The sequence below is a fragment of the Protopterus annectens genome, chromosome 1.part0, assembly GCF_019279795.1.
Source record: "Protopterus annectens isolate FY-2018-M chromosome 1.part0, PAN1.0, whole genome shotgun sequence".
In the NCBI taxonomy this organism is placed as follows: Eukaryota; Metazoa; Chordata; order Ceratodontiformes; family Protopteridae; genus Protopterus; species Protopterus annectens.
Genome location: NC_056725.1, coordinates 935098424 through 935121077, shown reverse-complemented (window position 1 = coordinate 935121077; position 22654 = coordinate 935098424). Strand labels below are relative to the sequence as shown.

The 22654-nt window shown below is 41.1% G+C and overlaps 1 protein-coding gene across 17 annotated transcripts in view; it reads left to right on the top strand.

The window, feature by feature from the left end:
• The window catches only part of PTPRK (protein tyrosine phosphatase receptor type K), a 3469591-nt gene that overhangs the window by 3434242 nt on the left and 12695 nt on the right, over nt 1–22654 (top strand). For all 17 annotated transcript variants that reach the window (XM_044064217.1, XM_044064183.1, XM_044064208.1 and 14 more), the window contains one exon: nt 17321–17456. In XM_044064217.1, coding sequence (XP_043920152.1) covers nt 17321–17456 — 136 coding nt within the window. The remainder of the gene's footprint in view (nt 1–17320; nt 17457–22654) is intronic.

Genomic DNA, 22654 nt, shown 5'->3' with positions numbered 1-22654 from the left:
TTTGGGAATCTACCCAAATATGATGACTGCAACAGTGAAACATGAAGAACATTGTACACTTACCATAAATGTAGATGTTCGAGTGTATTCACTGTTGCAGTCCTGGTTACCCTCCCTCCAGCCCCCTGACTTCTATTGACTATACCTCTATTCTTGTTTACTATGCTTAAAGCTTTTTTGGTGTATTTGCTTTTCTGTTGGAGGTGTAACCTTGTATATAATTGCTTCCCATTATGGGGGCACCTGACATCTGGGGCAAGAAAAACTGATATAATAGCGTCGGCTGCATGCTTTATACCCCTGAGTACCTGACGTCATGGAAGATGAGTCACAACTGAGGCAGGACCCAAGACTTTGATAATCAGGCCGACTGAGGGCTACTGCAAGCAGATAACCCAAATAAGATAACTGCAACAGTGAATACACTTGAACCTCTACATTTATGGTAAGTGTACGCAACTGTACTTTCTCTCCCTGTCTGTAGTTAGTTTATTCTTCTCACTTCATTGTTATTCGGTGTAGAAGTCTTAGCCTAGTGGGATTCTCTGTGCCTTAAAATCTTAGGCCCTTATCTCTGAAATTATTTCTGCTGAATAGTTGCATACTGGAGCTGTTTGGTTAGCTTTTGCATACCCTACATCAACTTTATTACAAGCTGAGATAAGTACAAACTTGCAGTGTTATAAGATAGTACTGAATTTTATTCTTTCTGTTTATTGTTTCATTGAATATTGTGTTAAAAATAGTACTGCATTTATCTGCTTATTTGTTTACTGAAAATTGTGAGCGCTGTCTCTGTTCTCTCCCTGTCTGCAGTTAGTTTTCCCCACCCACCCTTCTTGTTCTTGTTGTGGTATTAATCTTGGCGGCTTTGGAATTGACCACCCCTCCTGTAAATTTGTGTTTGAATACTCCCCCTGGGCCCATCTCATTTGCTCACTCAACCAAGTACAGTGAGATCATATTTTGATTTCAGGCACACTTACCATTCCCATCTGTTCAGCCCTTTCCCAGCTCTATCCTAGTCTAGTCTCATTAGCTCATCCTGCCTAATACAGAGAGAACATTTGAGTAGGCATACCCACTTAGGCCCTGAACTTGTCTGATTGAAGACTGCTGGAACAGGGCTCAGTTCTGAGGTTTTTTACTGGTTAATTGGGTAATTTGTACAAATCAGTTTGCTTGTTTTCTGTTATATAAAAAAAACATTTTTCACTTTATCTGCTTTTATTGTATTTGTGTTTCTTCCTACTTTATTACCTTATTTTGCTTTTGCCTCTTCTTAAAAGTACTCAATTGTGTTTATTCTGCTGCATTTATTACAGCTTGATAGTAGCCTGATTAAATTGTAACAAAGTCTTTTGGTTATTGCACTTGGGCTTCAGACCAGTTGTTTTACATTAAGAAGGTTTGTGGTCTTCACTGTTGTGGCAGGACACGTAGCTTATATCCTTCTAAGTTGGGAATTGCTGATTGAAGGCTCAGTGTCTGTATTCTAAAAGTGTATTAGTTCTGATTTAAGCACTTGGGCTCCAGACCAGTTATTTTACATTAAGGTTTGTGGTCTGCAGTCTTGTGGGAAGAGAGGCTAGATTCTACCGTTCTGAGCTGGGAATTTCTGGTTAAAGGCTTACTGTGCCTGCTCATTTTAACTGATTTCTGATATTGGTGTGCCTTGTCTGCTGTAGCATAGACTAGATTCAGGCCTGCTGAATCTAGTTTTGTTTGTATAACTTGAGACTAATCCAGGCCATCTTTTTTGGAGAAGGTTCCCCTGCACCCTATTGGCAGGAGTGTGTGGTTAGAACTTGTCAGATTGAAGACTGCTGGAACAGGGCTTAGTTTTGAGTTTTTTTACTGGTTAATTGGGTAATTTATTTAAATCAGTTTGCTCGTTTTCTATTATTATGTAAAAAAATTGCACTTTATTCATCTGCTTTTACTGTAATTGTGTTTCTTCCCACTTTATTACCTTATTTTGCTTGTGCTTCCTCTTAAAAGTACTCAATTGTATTATTCTGCTGCAGTTATTACTGCTTGGTAGTAGCCTGATTAAATTGTAATAAGTCTTTTGGTTTAAGCACTTGGGCTTCAAACCAGTTGTTTTACATTAAGAAGGTTTGTGGACTGCATTGTTGTGGCAGGGCAGGTAGCTTACATCCTTCTAAGTTGGGAATTGCTGATTAAAGGCTCAGTGTCTGTTATTCCAAAAGCACATCAGTTCTGGTTTAAGCACTTGGGCTTCTGGCCAGTTATTTTACATTAAGAAGGTTTGTAGTCTGCACTCTTGTGGGAGGAGAGGCTAGAGTCTGCCCTTCTGAGCTGGGAATTTCTGGTTAAAGTCTTATTGTACCTGCTTATTTGATCTGTTTCTTTCTGAAATGTGTGCACCTTGTTTGGTGTAGCCCAGAAGTTAGTAGTTTATTGGGCATTTTGGGCTAATTTCTCTCTCTTTCATTTCTCTACTATAAAAACTGCATTTGCGCAGTGCAGGTTAGCAAGGGTTAAACTATTCCCAGCTCCACGAAGTCTGTTCTTCAATTTTTCCCTTGGAACTAGACAAACTTTCAACTTAAGCACTCAAACCATTCATTTCACAGCCCAGCACTTGCTCAAAACTCATAGCAAGCACTAATTAACCCTAGCACTAGACCCCCTATACTGTCCAGAAGGACAAGGCTCTCTATTCGTCCCTAGCAGCTAATCAGTAAATCATCTCACTTTACCTATTCAGGCATGTCTAAAGGGCAGTTTCAGGTGTACACTCCAGTCCAGCTGGGGAATCTGGGCATTTTGAGGCAATGTTACAACTGCCTCATGTGCACAGACAACCCTCTCCTCCTACCACCAAACACTAATATATGCAAGAGGTGCAATTATACAGCCAAACTGGAGGCAAAGCTCTCTCAACCCAAGAATGGAACTGACAGTCGAGGAGAAGGAAAATACTTGCAACACACCACCAGTCTTACATAGACCTACTAAACCAACACTGGCAAGTAACACACATAAATACATGAAAACATACTCGGAGGCTCTAAATAAAAACATGCAAAAGCAACAAAGACCTCCAAAGCAGACACCCAAGCAACCTCCACTCCCCATCACAAACCATGAAACACATACTTCACATAATCAGTGTGTCACGCAATCACAGCCCTTAAGGCAAAATAACATACCCAACACACTAGTAGTAGGCGACTCTATAGTCAGGCACATTGATGTCCCACTAACTAGACTGGACAAGGAGAAGGTTACAGTTAGCTGCCTGTCGGGCGCCAGGATCCGCCACATAACACAAGCACTCGGGTCACTCCAGAACAAGTATAAATATGACTCTGTCATTGTCCATGTTGGTGTGAATGACCTGAGATGTACCTCCCTGGACTACATAAAAAGAGACATGGAAGAGCTCTCTGATCATGTAGCCCAGACCGGTATGACTCTGACCCTGAGTAGCATCCTGACTTCACCAAGAATGATGCCACAGTATAAAGAAAAATGATCATTTTCAACGATTGGCTATGTTTCTGGTGTCATTCAAAGAGGATCCAGTATCTGTCCTCCTGGGATGACATGCTCGATAAGCCACGTTGCTTTGCAAGATATGGCTTGCTCCTGTCACACTTAGGCTTTTGAGTACTGGCCAAGGCTTTTGCTGCCCCCATAGTGCCTTTTTTGGCAAGGCTTGAAAGACAAACCCACCACCATAAGTAGCACAAGTAACCAAAAACTGAGGTAAATGTTACTCAACGCCAGAAGTCTAAACCTCAAAATGCATGCACTTGAGGCACTCCTCATTATGGAGAACATTGATATCTGTGCAGTAACAGAAACCTGGTTTAAGTCTTCAGAGAGCACCCCGCACTACCAGGCTATAACTCATACCATATTCATCAAGGATACCCACACTTCCAGGTTAGTGGCACAGCACAATGCCTCAGAGATCATCCATGTGCAACTAACAATGGACAAAATTGCAATTCAAATTGTAGCTTGCTACAGATCACCCACCATGACCCAGGACCCCCATTCCGCATTTCTGGAGACACTGGAAAATATGAAGGTCCTACCAAATGCCCTAATATTGGGTGATTTCAATTACCCAAACATTAACTGGGAGAACTACTCAAGTACTAACTCCCTTGCCCAACGCTTCCTAGAATTTATAAACTCGAATGCCCTGGATCAACTGGTCAACACCCCCACCAGAGGTGACAATATATTGGACCTGGTCATCACCAACATGGGTGAATGGTGTTCTACACCGGAGGTCAAACCCTCACTGGTTAGATCAGACCATAGACTAATCACTCTGGAAATCCACATTCCGCCCCCACCCCCAACCAAGGAAACCACTGTGAAAAACTTTTCAAAAGCAAACTTCACATTACTTAAGACTGAGGTGGAAAGGTTCACAGCCCCCATGCTAAAGGACATCACTGTCCAAGCTGTTGAATCCCTTACAGAGGCACTTGAGCACCTGCAAGAATGCATGGATCGTGCTATCCCAAGCAAAACCAAGGCTCACTCCTCCAAGAAAAGGAAACCAGTCTGGTGGACCCCTGCCATAAACAAGCTATACAATAGGAGGAGGAAACTAGTGCAGAAAAGAGTAAAATCCCAAGAAGGAAAGACATCTCTTATCAGTATAAGCAAGAAACTACGATCCCTCATAAAATTATCCAAGGCTAGCTTCAAAATAAAAATTGCCAAGGACTCCAAAGATAACCACAAAGCGTTCTTTAGCTATGTCAAGAACCTATTTGGAAACTCTCAGATCTGCTCTGAGTTAGTGCAGAAAGGCACAAAATACACTGAAATGATATTGCCAACATTCTGGCAGACAGGTTTAGTGCAAACTTCAACCCCCCCCCATCCCCTAAAGGGCCCATAACCATAACAGAAGAATGTAGTGCCCCGGCGATCACTGACACACAGGTTAAAAGAGCCCTATCCAAAGCTGAAAATACAGCTTCAATGGGACCAGACGGTGTCCCAGGCTGTGTCTTACACAAGCTCCAAAATGAACCAACCCATCACCTAAACACACTGTTCAAACTCAGCCTCTCTACAGGCAACATACCCATAGAGTGGTGCACAGCAACAGTTATCCCACTCCACAAAGGTGGAGCCACAATGGACCCCGGGAACTATCGCCCTATAAGCCTGACTAGCCTGGTCTGCAAGGCTATGGAGCGCATCATCATGGAATTCATTAACAGAGACATTGGGAACCTTTAAACATTGGACCCTACCCAGTTTGGCTTTGTTAAGGGCAGATCATGACTCCTAAACGTGGTGGACTTCGAGACAGTTACCAAGGCTTTAGATGAGGGAAAGGAGGTCCACACTGCCTACCTAGACCTCTAAAGGCTTTCGACACCATTCCCCATTCTGGTATTATAGACAAGCTCACCAGCCTGAACATAAACCCCTACGTCACGAGATGGGTTGCCAGTTGGCTCATGGATAGAACCCACACGGTGAGAGTTGCAGGCACTAGGTCCAACTGTAAACCAGTTACAAGTGGCGGCCCCCAGGGTTCAGTCCTGGGACCCCTCCTGTTCGGCATATACTTCTCAGAGGTACAGGCAAGCACAGGAGGACTATGGCTGACCAAGTTCACAGGTGACTGCAAACTGGGGGCCATAATTGACTCTCCAGCTGATACAGACGTCCTCTAGAAGGGTCTCACTGAGACGGATACCTGGTGTTAAAATCATGGCCTCAAGCTAAATGCCAAAAAGTGCATAGTCATCCCCTTTGGAAAAAAACAAAGTACCCGCGAACTACCACATACATGGTAGTCCCCTAAATACAGAAAATGTAATAAGGGATCTGGGGACCCAAGTAGATAGTAATCTCTCCTTTGCTAATCATATTGCCAAGGTGGTTAGAAAATCCTTCTATGTGGCCCACCTAATCACAAAAGGGTTCTCATCTAGAACAAAAGAGGTTATTGTGCCCCTCTACTCATCACTCATCACTCATCAGACCCATCATAGAGTACAACGCTGCATTTGGGATGCACTTTACAAGACACCTGCAACAGCTGGAAAGACCACAGAAGTACCTCCCCAAGAGGATTACTGGCCTCAAACATATGCCCAATGCAGCCCGACTGAAGAAACTCCAGCTGTACTCATTTGCATACCGCTTACTCAGAGGTGATCTCTGCCTGACATACAAGGCCATGTCCAACCCAGAATTGATAGACATGCTCCACCTAAAAAAAAACAAATCCCCAAGAGCCACATGCTCTAGGGATTTAAACCTCACCACAGTGATAAACAGGACATGCTGGAGGGATAGATTCCTGTCCCAGAGACTCCCCATGCTTTGGAACAGGATTCCAATGTACATTCGGCAGAGCCCCTCACTTACACTCTTCAAGAGAAACCTTGATGAGTGGATGGGAAACAGAAAATTTAACCTGGGGATCACTGCAGTGGCTCTGCTGGACAGAGGCACAGGGAACTAGTGGCTCTACTGGACAGAGGCACAGGGAACTGATCTAAGGGGGTGGTGAAAGCCAACACATTCTGGCTAGGCTTATAGATGCCCTCGAGCAGATAGCCTAGTACTTACTTATGAACCTATGATATGAGCTTCTGCCAACACAACAGCCTAGCAGTCTTTCATCTGTTAACTTAATGAGAAAAGTGTCATCAAGTCCTCCATTTTTAAGTACAGCATATGTTTGTTACCATTGAGTATACCTAATGTGTGTCCACTGATAGGAATGTTTTCCTTCTGGAGTGACTAAGTGTTTTAATCCCTCATGAAACCCAGACGTACATTTAGCCCAGTCACAGCCTTATTGAAGAATTAAATGCACTTTTTCTCTGTTGCCTTCTTTCCAGAGAAGTATAGAAATGACTAGAGAAGATCAATGCGAATGCTTATAGCACACAGTTAGCTGCACAATGACTGACATACCAGTGTGAGCCATCTTTACTCTGTGCTCATAGACTTAGGTTTGTGATGTTGTATGAAGCCTCATTTTGTTGTTTTCTCCACGCAAAGCATTTCACTGACCCATTTATTCCCTTCCCTCATCTTGTCTGGTTCTAATCCCTACTAGAGGGAAAAGAGTAGGCCAGTGATTGGCTCTCTTTCTAAGCAGATCATTGCTGTATGCAATAACTCTCCCCTTTGGTGTCTTGTCAACTGGTTCAGTGTTGTTAATGCAGTTCTTAGACATAGATCATTAAGTGTGACCATTTCAGAGGAAATACCTCATTAAGTAGTGACCATTTCACAAGAAGTGAAGTTAAGGTAGTGGTGGTCCATCTGGAAGAAACGTGGTTGCAAGTGTCGAAAGATGTCAAGCATCACAACTTTTTTTTTTTTTTTTTACTTAGGTTGGTATGAGTTGTTTGCTATTTAGCTGTTTTGTTTTGAAGTGAGAAATGGAACTAAACCAACTGGAGATGGGTCAGGTGAATGGTGACAGTGTACAGAATAGCTTGAAGTTCAAGGTAGCTGTTTGGTAATGAGTCCTAAAAAGTAAGAAAAACAGAAATCTGTGGATAGACCTTCTGTTGGGATTTCATAAGACAGTGCTTCAGATGAGAAAAATTGAAATGTCACCTTCTCATAGCATCCACAGGAAAGCATAAGTACTAGGCAAGGATGTCTTTCTAGTATGTACACAACTAGGGTGGTTGATGAGCTTTTTGCTGCATTGACAGTTTTCTGCTAACTGATAGTTGTCTACACTACGGACGCTTTATGTGGGCTGTGACTTTTGGGTCTTTATGTTTCAAGAAATAAATGCAGTGGATATAAAAAGTGCACACACCCCTGTTAAAATGCCAGGTTTTTGTGATGTAAAAAAGTAAGGCCACAGTAAATTATTTCAAAACTTTTCCCACCTTTAATGTGACTTAACCTGCTTCAACAAAGTATTAATTTAAGGGTGTGCACACTTATGCAACAAGCTTATTGTACATTTTTTATTTTTTATATTTTTTCCTCTAACCGATGTTTTTCATTTGAATTGTACAGGTTATAGGTCACATTAAAGGTAGGAAAAGTTTTGAAATTATTTATTTTGGTCTCATTTTTTATATCACAAAAACGTGGCATTTTAACAGGGGTGTGTACACTTTTTATATCCATTGTATGATGCAAAATGCAAAAATAAACTCCTATCCATAACTCTCAACTGCCCAGATTTTCACAGAATGTCCATATTTTTACCTCACATTTTTGGTCTGTTCCTCATAAAATGTGTGGTTTTCTTGCATATCACTAAGGATTAGTGAAGTAGATTGACATACAATTTCAGTTACAGACTTCATATCCTTCAGAAAATGCATGCTAACACAAATTGTTATTCTATCAACTTTCTAAGTGTATAAAAGCAATATTTAAAATCTGTCCCATTTTTTGGGTCTTTGTCACCCTATTATTTTTGGATTTGTCCAGATTTCTTGTGTTAAGAGGTTTAGAAGTACACCTATGGTGGAACCGTAATATATACAGGCTCTGTGAAAAATTAATGCATGGAAAAATAAATCTAACTCACAAGAAGCCAACAACGCTGTTGCTAAACTAAACAAGGAAATCTGAGTCTTGCTCAGATCAATGAAACCCAAATGAAAGATAACCATGAAATTTTCTTTAACTATGTTAGAAATTTCAGAAACAATACCCAGCACTGCACAGAGCTAATTGTAACTGTAACACATACTCAAACCCAGAGGACATAGCCAATCTACTAGGGGACAAATTCAGCCCTATCTTCACCCCCCCCCAGTATTCTCATATCTGATACCCACATTTACCCACCCCATTTAAATTTCCCAAGTTCCCAAGAGCAAGTTCACAGGGCACTGCTTAAGGTCAAGAACACTATGTCATCAGGGTTGGAAACATCAAATGCCAGTCTCTCTATAGAGGCTTTTTAACATTAACCTAGTTGATGTGTTTGTTTGGCCTGCTTACTCTGAATATTGCTGATCTCTGGTTGCATTTTATTTCAAATTAAAGCTTTTCATTTAAGTTTTGATCACTTCTATTTCTTATCTTATTCTAGTATTACATTTGTTTTGCTTTAAGTTTTCTGTTCTGTTGAAGTTTTAAGAATTCTTGGCTAGGGTCAGTTAAAAAGATAGCAAAGCATTCCTTTGCAAACAGTGGATATCATCAGTTAATTAGTGGGAGGAGCTGAGAAACACCATTGCTCTTTTATTTAGAAATATCTCTGTTTAGCTGAAGTGTTTGGCCTGCTTGTATTGATGATCTCTGGCTGCATTTTTTCCTCCCACCCATCCAATTCTTGCTGTGTTCTTAAATTTGGTGGCTTTTGAGTTGCCCACCACTGCTATAAATCTAATTTTGGGCACTTCTCCCAGTCCCATCTCATTAGCTCATTCTATTTAGTACAGACAGATCATTTGGGAAGACCCACCCCCTTAGTTTCTTAACCTTGATTTATCTTGTTTCTTCCCTTCCTGGTAAACCTAAAACAATTGCACTTTATTCAGATGCTTTTACTGTATTTGTGTTTCTTCCTACTTTATTACTTTATTTGCTTTTGCTGCTTGTTCTTAAAAGTATTCAGTTACATTTATTCTGTTGCATTTATTACTGTTAGTAGCCTGATTAAATTGTAACTGTTTCTCTAAGCCTTTTGGTTTAAGCACTTGGGCTTCAGGCCAGTTGTTTTACTTTAGGAAGGAAGGTGTGTGGTCTACACTCTTGTTTTGCAGGACAGGTAGCTTACATCCTTCTAAGTTGGGAATTTCTGGTTGAAGGATTAGTGTGTCTGTTATTCTAAAAGTGTTCTAGTTTAAGCAGTTGGGCTTCAGGCCAATTATTTTACAATAAGAAGGTTTATGGTCTACACTCTTGTAGGAGGAGAGGGTAGATTCTGCCCTTCTGGGCTGGGAGTTGCTGGTTGAAGGATTATTGTGCCTCCTTGTTTGAACTGTTTTTCTGAAATTGGTGCACTTTGCTGTAGCCTAGACTAGATTCAGACATGCTGAATCTGTCTCTGTTTGTATATCTTGAGCACTAAACTAGGCCATCTTTTGTTGGAGAGGGTTCCTCTGCACCCTGATTACCGGAATGTGCACTTAGAACTCGTCTGATTGAAGGTTGCTGGAACAGGGCTCAGTTTTGAGCTTTTTTATTGGTTAATTGGCTAATTTGTTTAAATCAGTTTGTTCTTATTTGCGATTGATAAGTGTGTGTCTATTCTCCTGTGTTAAATCAACCTAAACAGAGTTTAAATATCTTCAGCATAGTCTGGTTACAGGTTTTGCTGTATCCAGACCCATTTGTGTGATTCCTGTGTTTCTTGCTACAACGTCTTGTGTTGGCTGAGACCTACCTGCACATAGAAGCAAGTGAACTGGTTGAAACTGGTCTGGCATAGGGTATTTAGCTAGGAGCTCAGGGACAAAGGTTGATTGGTCATTTCCAGTGTTTCTATTTTTGTAGTATTTAAACTCTGCATTTGTGTGGGTTTACTCTTGTTTGCACATCGTGCGCCACCGCTGTGCTGTTTTAAACCTTTGCAGGTATCTCAACTACATTTTCTTTTCCCTTACCAGCTCTCCCGTGTAAGTGAGGCCCTCCCTTGCAGCTACTGTATTGGTTTTATCCAGCCATACTCACACCGTAAGTACTCTCCTCAGGTAGTACACACTTTACTATCCCTGACCTCTCTTCCAGAGATTCTGACAACCATGGACAGACAATTTCCTAAGGTTTCTCCTGCTAGTCTGGTTGATATGGACATCTGAGTGTGTAGCAACTGCCTCATGTACACAGACAACCCTCTACTGCTACCACATAAGAACACAATATATGAGTGATGCAGTTACATTAAGAACTTAGAATCCTTGCTGTCTCAATCACAAGCCAGTACATCTGTACATCTGGCACTGAGAAGGTTGTCTGCACAAACACTACATCTCCAACACCACCCACACCTCTACAACACCCTCCTATATATTCGGAGGTTCTCAACAAAAACATACCTAAACAAAAGAGTCCTCCAAGGCAAAAACACATGCACACATCCCAACCCACAGTACTAAGCATCAGACGTAGTATACACGCCTGTGCCTCACAGCCTGTAAGACCCAACAACAAACCCAATATATTAGTCATAGGAGACTCTATAGTGAGACACACAGATGTGCCCCTCACTCGGCTAGACAAGGAGAAACCCACGGTAAATTGCTTGTCAGGTGCTAGTCTGCCATATCATGCATGCACTCAAGTCTGTTAGCAACAGGTACTGTTATGACTCTGTCATAGTCCATGTTGGTGTGAATGACTTAAGACATACCTCTCTGGACTGTATGAAGAGAGACATGATTGACATTGCTGAATAGGTGTGCCCAGGCAGGTATGTCCCTAGCCTTAAGCAGCATCCTTCCATCACCCAGAATGATGCCTCAATACAAACAGAAAATGACGGACTTTAACAACTGTCTTAGTTTCTGGTGTCATTCCAAGTGGATGCAGTACCTGACAGCCTGGGAGGACAGGCCACAATACTTTGCCAGAGATGTCCTTCATCTGTCTCCCCTGGGCTTCAGCCTTCTGGCAAAGGTTCTTGCCTCTTTTAGGCAAAGTCATGAGGGCAAAATTACCAACGTGAAAAATTCTTAACGAAATTTAAAGGTCATGCTGCTTAATCGCTAGGAGTCTTAGCATGAAACTGCACTCATTGCAAGCATTCCTCACCTTAGAGTATGCTTATATTTGTACAGTCACTGAAACCAGGTAAAAAGCTGTGGAGAGCACCCCAGCCTTACTAGGTTACTCATCCTGCCATACTTTCATACCCCAAACGGAGGGCTACAAAGCCAAAGGAAGTGGAGTTTCAATATTTATCAAAGACATACACACCTCCAGGGTGGTCAAACAGTATGACACACAGGAGACATTCCAAGTGCAGTTAACTGTTGACAAAACACGTAGTGAAATCATAGCTAGCTACAGACCCCCAACCATAACTCAAGATGCCCACTCCACCTATATGGACTTACTTGAATCCATCAAGATTCAACCCTCTACCCTGATTCTGGGTGACTCTAACTATCCAAAAATAGAGTGGAAGACCTATTCTAGCCAAAACACAAATGCCCAGAGATTCCTCAACTTTGTCAGTGCATTGGATCAGCTGGTCGACACTCCCCACAAGAGGTGAAAATATCCTGGGCCTGGTACTGACCAACATGAATAGCCACTGTAGCACCCCTACAGTGTTATCCTCCTTGGCAAGATCTGACCATAAAGTGATCACTTTTGAAGTCACCATCTCTTCTGATCCTCCCCTTGCCAGTGTCGAACATAAAACTTTTCCAAAGCTGACTGCAGTCTCTTGAGAGCAGGTATAAGCAGCTTCACAGCCACTGTCCTTTCAGTTGGAACTAGCACTAATGTCCAAGCCTACACCAAAAAACTATATGAGCACCTACATAGCTGCATGGACTCTGCAATATCTGACCGGTCCAGCTCATCTTCCTCAATAAAGAGTAAACCTGTGTGGAGGACAGCAGCAATATGACTCTATATTAGAAGGAAAAAATTGCTGTCCAGGACCAAGAAGGAGCAGGTGCCAAGTTGGAAGCAATCTGTCCTTTGTCTGAAAAAGCAAATATAGTCACTGGTGAAATCCTCCAAGTCTAACTTCAAGTCCACATTGGCCATATCCACTAAGGACAATCACAAGGCCTTCTTCACATACGTCCGCAATCGGAAAGGTAACACCCAAATCTGGTCTGAACTGGTGGTCAGGAACACCATGTAAACAAATGCCGTAGATATAGCCAACTGCTTGCAGACAGGTTCGGTGAAAACTTCACCGCCCCCCCACCCCTGGTTGCCCCATCATTAAACTGATATATCCCCAGCACCTGCCCCCCTCCCCTCATCACTAGGGAGCAGGTCTTTAATGCCCTCTGAAAGGCAAAAAATACAGCCTCCATGGAACCTGACACAAAATTCCTGGCTGCATCTGACATGAACTGAGGTATAAGCTCTCAGCACCATTAGGCACCCTAAGCCTGAGCACTGGTTTCATCCCAATCGAATGGAGGACAGCCAAGCCACCGACATCCCTCTACACAAAGGTTATAGGCCCATCAGCCTAACTAGTCTGATCTGCAAGGCCATGGAATGCATTATCATGAACCTTATAAACAAGGACAGTTACAACCTCCAAACGCTTGATCTCACGCAGTTTGGTTTTGTCAAAGGGAGATCATGTCTGTTAAACTTGATTGACTTCTTTGAAACAATCACCAAAGCCATGGACAAGAGGAAGACGGCGCACACTGCCTACCTTGACCTAGCCAAAGCCTTTGACACCATTCCCTACTCTGGCATAATAGATAAACTCTCCCAGCTAGGTGTCACCCCATGTGTTAACAGATAGGTAGCTAACTGGCTCACTGATAGAACCCACTCAGTCAAAATAGGGGAAGCCACCTCTAGTAGTAGACCTGTAATGAGCAGCATACCCCCAAGGGTCAGTGTTGGGGCCTCTACTGTTTGGGATATACTTTTCTGAGGTGCAAGCTAAAACCAGTGGTCTGTGGCTGACCATGTTTGGAGATGACTGCAAGCTGGGCGCCATCTTAAATTCTCTTAGTGATGTGACCATCCACTAAGAGGGCTTTACCCAAACTACTGACTGGTGCCAGAAGCATGGCCTCAAACTGAATGCCAAGAAATGCATCATTATCCCCTTTGGGGAAAATGGCATCCCCACTAATTATCACTGTAATAACATACTAAGCATGCAATCAGCCATGAGAGACGTGAGCACCCAGGTTGATAGCAACCTGAATTTTGACCACCACATTGCCTCCGTTGTATGGAAGGCTTTCTACATGGCCCACCTCATAAGTAAGGGTATTTCATCCAAGAACAAGGAGGTTATAACATCCCTGTACTCCTCCCTTATCAGACCCATTGTCGAGTACAGTGCCCCCTTCGGCATGTACTTTGCCAGGCACATGCAGCAGCTGGAGAGACCACAGAGGTTCCTGACCAGGAAAATCCAGGGTCACCAACACCTATCGTATACAGATAGGCTAAAATCCCTGTCCCTCTACTTAGTCTCATACAGACCACTCAGGGTTGACCTGTGTCTGGCATACAAGGCCATCTCAGACCCAGCCTGGATGACGTTGCTGCATATCCAGAAGTCAAACTCCACTTGAGAAGCCCACAGACAAGGCCTCAACCTAGTCTGTGACATTAATAGAACTTGTTGGTGGAATAGATTTCTGTTCCAAAGACTCCTCCATCTGGGGAATAGACTCTGTCTCCATGTCAAGCAGAGTACCTCAGTAACACTCTTTTAGAGGGAGCTGGAAGACTGGATGGGAAACAGAAAATTCACCACTGGGATCTCACCTGTGTCCCTGCTGGACAGTGGAAACAGGTACTGATTTTTGTGGGAACACGGAAACATTGATAAAATGATTGGCTGGAGTTATAAGGGCCTCTGGGCCAATAGCCTAGTATTGTCCTATGAACCTCAAAACAGGATTTGTGCAGCATGCATGTAAGACAACAACAGTCATTCCCTTGCATAGAGGTGGGGCTGCAATGGAACCAAGTAATTACAGACCCAAAAACCCAACCAACCTCATCTGCAAGGCTGTGGAAAGAATCATTATGTGACTAATAAGTAGAGACTTATGTGACTTGCAGCCTTTTGACACAACCCAGTTCTGATTTGTCAAGAGCAGGTCATCCCAACTTAACCTGGTTGACTTCTTCAAAAAAGTCACTGAGGCAATGAGTAAGGGCCTATCAGTGCAGACTGCAAAGGCATTCAGCAGCATACCATACACAGGCATTGTATATAAACTCTCCCACTTAAATGTTAATCCCTTTGTAACCTAGTGGATAGCAATTTGGCTAATAACTAGTAAACAGGAATTGAGGGTGAACGATGTACCGCCTCCAAATGACCTGTCTCTAGGGACATGCCCCTTGATTCAGTCCTTGGGCCCCTTCTCTTTGGCATTTACTTCTCATAGGTCAAAGATTATGTTAAGGGATTTTTGCTGACCAAGTTTTCAGATGACTGCAAAAATGTTGCTACTATAAACTCCCCAAATCACACCATGATCCTATCAGACAGCCTGTTTCAAATAAATAGTTTATGACAAAATCATGGACTGAAACTGAATGCCAAGAAATGTATAATCATGACCTTCAGCAAGCATGACTCCTTTTTTTTTTTTTTTTTAATTGTCACATCGATAGCCCCTTGAAAACTGATCTCATAGTTAGAAATTTGGGCATCTACATAGACAATGAACTGTCCTTTGATCACCATGTATCCACTATTGTAAGAAACACCTCTTTTCTTCGAACAGCTTATATGGAAAGGGTATGGTTTCCAGATCCAGAGATGTGATTGTTCCTCTGTACTCCGCACTTATTAAGTCTGTTCATAGAGTATAATGTTCCTTTAATATGTACGTTTTGAAGCAGTTGTTGCAACTGGGGTGACAACAGTGCTTCTTCATTGAAAAAAAAAATCAAGGACCTACATCATAAAAACTGTGCGGACACTCTCAAAGCCTTGTTTCTCCTCTTGGTGTTGTATAGATTACTGAGAAGTGACCTCTGCTTCACATATACAGCCTCAATAGACCCATTTTTTATCAGACATATTACACATGTAGAAGTCCAGTGGGGTCAGGAACAGCCACGGATGGGACCTCGATCTCTTTTGCAAGATTAACAGAATATACTGGAGGGATAGGTATGTATCACAGAGAATATGGTTTCTGTGGAACTGGTTTCCCCCCCATATAAAACAGAGTTACTTCTCTTTCTCTGTTCAAATGTAATTCGTATAAGTGGATGGGTAACCTCAAATTCACCCCTGGTTTATCACCAGTGGCTGTAATGGATCAGGGAAACACACAAGTACCCAATGTGGACTTGTGCAGCCAGTCTTCAGAGACTCCTGTTGCAAAATATAAGAGCCAATAATTACCATGGGGAATGCAGGGCTAGGTTTCTTCAGTTCCTCACACATCAGTAACCTAGTAAGTACATATGAGCTTAAGTGAAATTGTGTAGAACTTGTCTTTTGGTGTTCCAGATCTGAGGAGGCAACATTTTCTGAGATTTTGTGTTATCCCTCACAGGAAGATTGCTTGTTGATTCTTCCAGGAAACTGACTTCAGATTCTGAATAACATTTTCCATGTGTTTTGGTTAACGTGATTGCCACTGTCTGACATAATCCTACATTATGCCTTCTTATCGTCTGCACTAAATTGAGTCTTTCACGATACTTGTTTTCTGCAGGGCCTTCCTCCAGACAGCAGGATAGAAACCATCATCCTGCAGGCCAGAGTCATAGTTGCAAGCCTGTGGATCATAGCAAAGTCAAAAAGGAAAACATATGTTGTAAGCCTTGCAGTGGCTGTGCACATTGTGCTTCTAGCTTCTCTTTGTGTACCAATTAGCATGGTTACAAGAGCTGTTGAGGACAGTACTAGGGCACATTACTTGAACAGGTGCTACAATTTATCTGGTCTGGTAAGCCCTCTTGTGATGATGGACTTGTGTTTATTTATCACTTAAGAATTTTCTCACACTGCTATCATGATGTCACTTGGCACAGGCGCTTTTTCACTTCATTGTGAAATTGAAATTAAGGCTGAATTTTAAACGTAGTGTGCAGGGACAGAGCTATTCAAGTACAAGTTTACTGAATGACATATTCTTAGAGCTTCGGTTTCTGAGGGTACATCAGAAGATTTCTTGCTGGAATTCATTTGTGCATTTATGACCCAGACATATTCTCATCAAAGTGAGAGGGTGTCAGCCTTTACTATGCAGATTTTAATTTATGGCATGTTTGCCTTGGTTTAGATGTTAGTATCTTGTCCATGAGTTTCTTCTTCCATTTAAATCTTGTAGATGGCTGGTTACCCAGGAGCAAAAGCGTGTTTTTCACTCTGAATTCAGAGCCTTTGTATTCTGATGGGTTTTTTTTGCCACTTGGACACTGTTACACTTCACCTTATATATTAAGTAGCAGCTGCCACAGTATGAACACTGTACTCCTGGGGTTGACTAAGAGTAAAAGAGCAAGGTGTTTAATTATCCTGGTTTCTGATTTATGAGTTTTATTTATGAAAAGAAACAAAGTTTTAGAGATTCTCTGTACTTAAAAACTGTGATCATAAAATGGCAATTGTTTTCAAATAAAAGTAGCTCTACTAAATAATAGCAAGAGATTTCTAATATGGGCAGCTTAATTGGGATAACCTGCGTAATATGGCTGCTGTTTTCTTTTTTTCCTATAGAAATGGAGGTGGCCGTAGTGGAATGTTTTGTGCCATCAATATTGTATGCGAAATGATCAAACGACAGAATTTTGTAGATGTGTTTCATGCTGTGAAGACTCTCCGAAACAACAAGACAAATATGGTGGAAACCCTGGTAAGTAAATCAGTGGCCTGAACTGGTTGTCGTAGTGCACATTCCAGTAGCAGACATATGTAATGGAGGAGAACAGACTTTTGTCATTAGGCCTGTGTAGGGCATGTGTGCAAAGCATGTCTGCACTTCATTGTGTGTGTTTATATGAGTACATCAGGCAGGAAATACACAGATCCGTTTTGAATGCCATAAGAAGCAGCTGTTGTAAGCAGCAAACCAAGAAAACCAGTGCTGCAGTCTTTTGTAGGTTCTTCCGGTTTCTTTTTTGCATTTGCTGAGTTAAGGGCAGTTTGCATGGTAAACTCTTGTAGATCTCCTTTCACCATATCCGCATTAAGCCGGGTAGACAGTACTCACGTGTGCTGTGCACGAGATTACACAGGCTGCAGCATTTTTACTAATGACCACCAGTACACTCAATACAAGACAATACAGTCTGAAGTGATGTTTAACCGTCATTGCCTCAAACAGAGTTAGGGAAGTGTTAGTTTTTTGTTTTTTTTTTCTGTATGCAGGCATCTCTCAGTAGGAATTCCCTGGTTACAACTTTTTATTGAACACTTTTTAATTGATTATTAGTACTGTATCATTCGATGCAACTTGTATCTCTTAATTCCAGCTGTTAGTTATGCTTTGCTTTATGCTCTGAACATTTTTGTCAGTCTTCCAGTTTGGGCACCTTGTAGTGTTAGTTAAGTGAGAGATTTCTACAGTACTGTGAAAGGTGGCTATAATCTATTTTAATCTGTGGTTTTGAAGTTCTGCCCATCATCTGAGTAAGTTTGAAGAATTGGCAGTTTAAACCTGTGACAGCCACAGGTTTAGAAAAACAAAACCTGTTCTAAGTTGTAGAACGTGATGGTGGGGCACATTACTCAGAACATAAAAATCACAGTCAAACCTATATTTCATGTGTTTTGTTTCTGTTTGCATATTTATATGCAGCTGAAGTAAATGTATGCAAAATGAAGGTTGTCTCTGAAAACTGGACACTTGTGTGCAGTGTGCATACCTAATTATCATACAGATAAAAATAAACAGATAAGTAAATAAAAATGAAAACATTGTGAAAAAAGCATCATCATCTGTCATGTCAACTTCCATTTCACTGATTTAGGCCATAATGATTACATACAGGCTAGAGGTGTAATATAAGGCGGATCTTGTATCTGAATAATAAGGCCAGTAACATTTGTATAATGTTTAAAAAAAATGTAAATTATTTTGCAAAACTGGAAAAATTGTAGACCTTCCAAATCCATTACCCCTTAGAATATATAATACTAACTTAATATTTTTTCTTAAGTATAATGCAGACTGAACTTTAAGTAGTTTATCTTCAGGACCTCTGCACATCATTGTCAAGCATATTGAATATGTTAAAAAGGTACTCATACATTTACTTCTTCATGAGCAAATAGTGAAAACGTATTGATTATATATGATTTCTGTTTATATGTTTATATATATGTGTGTGTGTGTGTGTGTATATGCATACTCTATATGTATGTGTGTGTATGTATGTATTTTTACCCCAGTGTGCTGACCATCTGCTCCCTCTGATCTTTTAGCCCATTCATTCCTCAGGGAAGAGCAATGTTCCCATCTCATTCAATTTTGTGATGCAAGAGACTATCCTGGAGTTATTATCCTGACAGCCATTAGGTATTTTTGTTGATTTTGCCTAACCCTACTCTGGCTGGTGACCTGGGCTTCAACATCATAGCAGAAGGGACTGCCTGTGCATGTGATGGAGGTGTTTTCCAACATGGGATACCTCTTGCTCATCAGGTCACCATATAATAAGCCACCACAGCCTTCCCTCCCAGGTGAGTGGGCCGAAGCAGGTCGTGTATTCCTCACCCACCCCTCCTCAGCATGTCCAACGTCCCAAGCCATTTATCAATCATAGATCATCTGTATCACAGTAGTGCTTTTATACCTTTGTGCCACAGAGCTGGTATTGTAGCCTATGCCCATGCCTCTTAACCGTAGTGAATTCCTCGGTATTCACTGGTTTTGAGGGCAAAGTATTGGGGTGCCACGAATTCCTGAGTGGTCCCCTCATTTCCTGATTTTTTTACCATATTTTTTTTTTTTTTTTTTTTTTTAAGTTTATAGTCCCTGCTGACATCACCATGCATTACCATTGTATCCCACAATGTCATCATCGGACGGGAGTGTGAGTGATGACATCAGCTTTGTGAGGCAGACTGCAGCCTATCAGACTCAATCGGCCAACTCTGTAACTGCTCGTCAATACCAGCAGTAGGAAGCCAGCAGCAGCAAGTGGAGGAGCTGTGTACAAAACTGTGCATATTACAAATATAATTTTCCCTTCCACACTTCCTTTTCTTCTGATCTGACTGAATCCGATTCTAAACTTCTGCTGCAGAGTCCAGCAGTGCCCACCTGTGTCTGCAACAGGATGAGAAGATTTACCTTCTCCGGTGGCTCGACCTCCAAGTAAGTGAAAACAAAATTTTTAAAAATGCCATTACGGCCTATGCATTGCGTAGTAGTTACTGTCTGCAGCAAAGGAATCGAATCAAAAAGATTGTGCTACAGCTTGCAGTTGAACTTGTATCAACTACGGTCAGACATATTTATGCAGCATGAGTCAGGTGGCTTTGATTGTTTTAATTAAACTAAGAATAAGCTGTATGGATTTTCTCTTCCTGGAAGAAGAGAGTGAAGGGGTTGGGGATGATGCACTGTCTTGAGGATGAGGTATATTGTGAGATGGACCTTAATTTAACAAAAGTTGTGTTTCATAAGGATTAATTATGAGTATGAGATGTTTGTTAATCTGTGAGGAAAGGATGCTCATGTTTTACTTCATATAACTGCAATTTTGGTTTTACAAACCTCGCCCCATCCCTATTTCCATTGTCTGGAGCAATGGAACAAACAAGTCGGAGTCAGTCTGTGACAATTACTTTAAATTAGAGCTGTTGACTTGAGAGACTTTTGCAGTAAGAAAACATTAATTAACATCCAATTTTGAGGTAAATACTACTACATTTGGTAAAAGTAGGAATTACCACTACTTGATCCCTTGAACAATCTGCTGCCTTCCCCAAATCGCCTTTTCTAAGATGTACTAGAATGGACTGAGCTTAACTTTAGCCAAAATTTGGGATAGTTTAGGGGTATGAGTAAAGCTTTATAGCACTCAGGCTAGAATCCCAAATGTGTCACTTGAGCACAAAGGCTGAACTATACAAGTTTATTGGTGTTAACCTTTTTTACGAGGCATACAAAATAAGCCAAGCATTGCATAACATTTGAGGCATGGACACGTCTGTATCTCTGTTTATAAAATAGAGCATTACTTTGGTGCTCTAGGGCAAAGTTACTAACCTACTAGATATCGACTTATACTGTGATGTTATTTTTTTGGGACTGGACATCCTGTCATCTCACACGCCTTGGGGGTTTCTCTCATTGTAGTCTGCAATGAACCACCAAGCGAATACTTATTTTGTTTGTTTGAGTGGGTAACTATTGTACGACTCGCTGTTACTGAGGCAGCAGCTCCCTCAAAGTGAAATTTCTTGCAGTTCAGAGGAAGGAAATTAAGCAGTCTGTATGGTTATTGAAATAGCCCCATAACAGAGAATGAAGGTAGCAAACAAAAACAAACTGTTACGAGTAGCCCCAGTTTAAAACCCCTGCTACCAGTAAGCGGTAACGGCACGTGGGAAATTTTTGTTGGAGTTGGCCATAGCACTGGTAGAGTACTCGTACCATTCAACTGTACAGATTTTTTCCCCGTATTTTTGGTGTGTTTCTCATAAAAGTTTAGTTTTTGTGGATTTCTGTGGCAAATCAGTGAGGACTGAATTCACTAAATAATGACAGGAATTTGAGTTTCAGACTTCGTAGCCTTCAGAAAATGCATGGTAGCACAATACCTATTATTCTAGCAGTTTTTTTTAAGTTTATAAGAACAATATTTAAATTTGTCCCTATTTTGGGACATTGTCCTCCCATTATTAGGATGGCATAGTGGTGCAGCGGTTGCATTTTAACCTCACAGCAAGAGGTTCTCCAGTTTGATTCTTGGCTGGGGTGTCTTCTGTGTGGAGTCTGAATGTGTCCTCCATGCATCCGTGTAGGTTTCCTCTGGGTACTACGGTTTCTTCCCATGTTACAAAGACATATCTGAGGCATTTCACCCTGGGTCTCTGCTGAAAATTGGCTCTGTTCCAAGTTGGACTTTCCCATGTAAACAAATGTTAAATAAATTCCAGAAGTAAAAAATGAGAAATACAGCCAGTGGTACGTAGCAGAGGTAAATCCAAATCGTAGTTTAATGTAAAGAATAAAACACAAATGAGCGCTTTCACATATAGCTTCTTCGATCGAGGTAAATCCAAATCGTAGTTTAATGTAAAGAATAAAACTCAGATGAGCGCTTTCGCGTACTTTATCTGCTTTTACACACCAGTGGTTCTTTTTTCCCCAGCATCATTTGTTTTTGGATTTATAAATGTTAAATAAATAAATAAATTTTTGACTTTGTCCAGATTTTATGTGCTACCAGATTTAGAGCTATGAGCATGATACCATATCTGACTGTTATGGTTCTGATACTTATATACCCCGAAACAATGTTTAATTTAGCTTACAAGCTTTTAAACAATGTATATATTGCAGTCAGATATTAGCTTATATTTCTTGATAGCCTAGACCATGTTTAATTGATTACTGCTTGTAAATAATGTGTATAGTCAATACAGTAGCTGCTAGCTTTGTGTATTATAGTGATTTAAATCATTGTTTATAACTTTGTATCTTTCGTTGTCTTTATGTATATATGTATTATGTGTTCTGCAGTGTTTCTTTATCTATTGTATTTTGCTCCTCTTTGAGCCCATTTATGTCTAAAAAGGGTAAGGTCAACAGCCCACATACCTGTTTAATAAACTGCAAATAAGAATAAATAAATAAACCCTTTGGTTTGATTCAAAGATGCATTTTCCACTAACCACACTCAGATACATTTTTCTCCTAGCATGTTTCAGTTTTTCTTGTCTAGCTAACACATAATTTTTTCTCTTTCAGTATTCATTTTGGTACTTTTCTGCATTTTTGCCATTTTGATTATTAGGTTCATTTGTATCTTCATGAAGAACACTATGTCCTTTCCCATCTATTACTTCTGTCTGACTTTCCCCATTCTTTCTTCCATT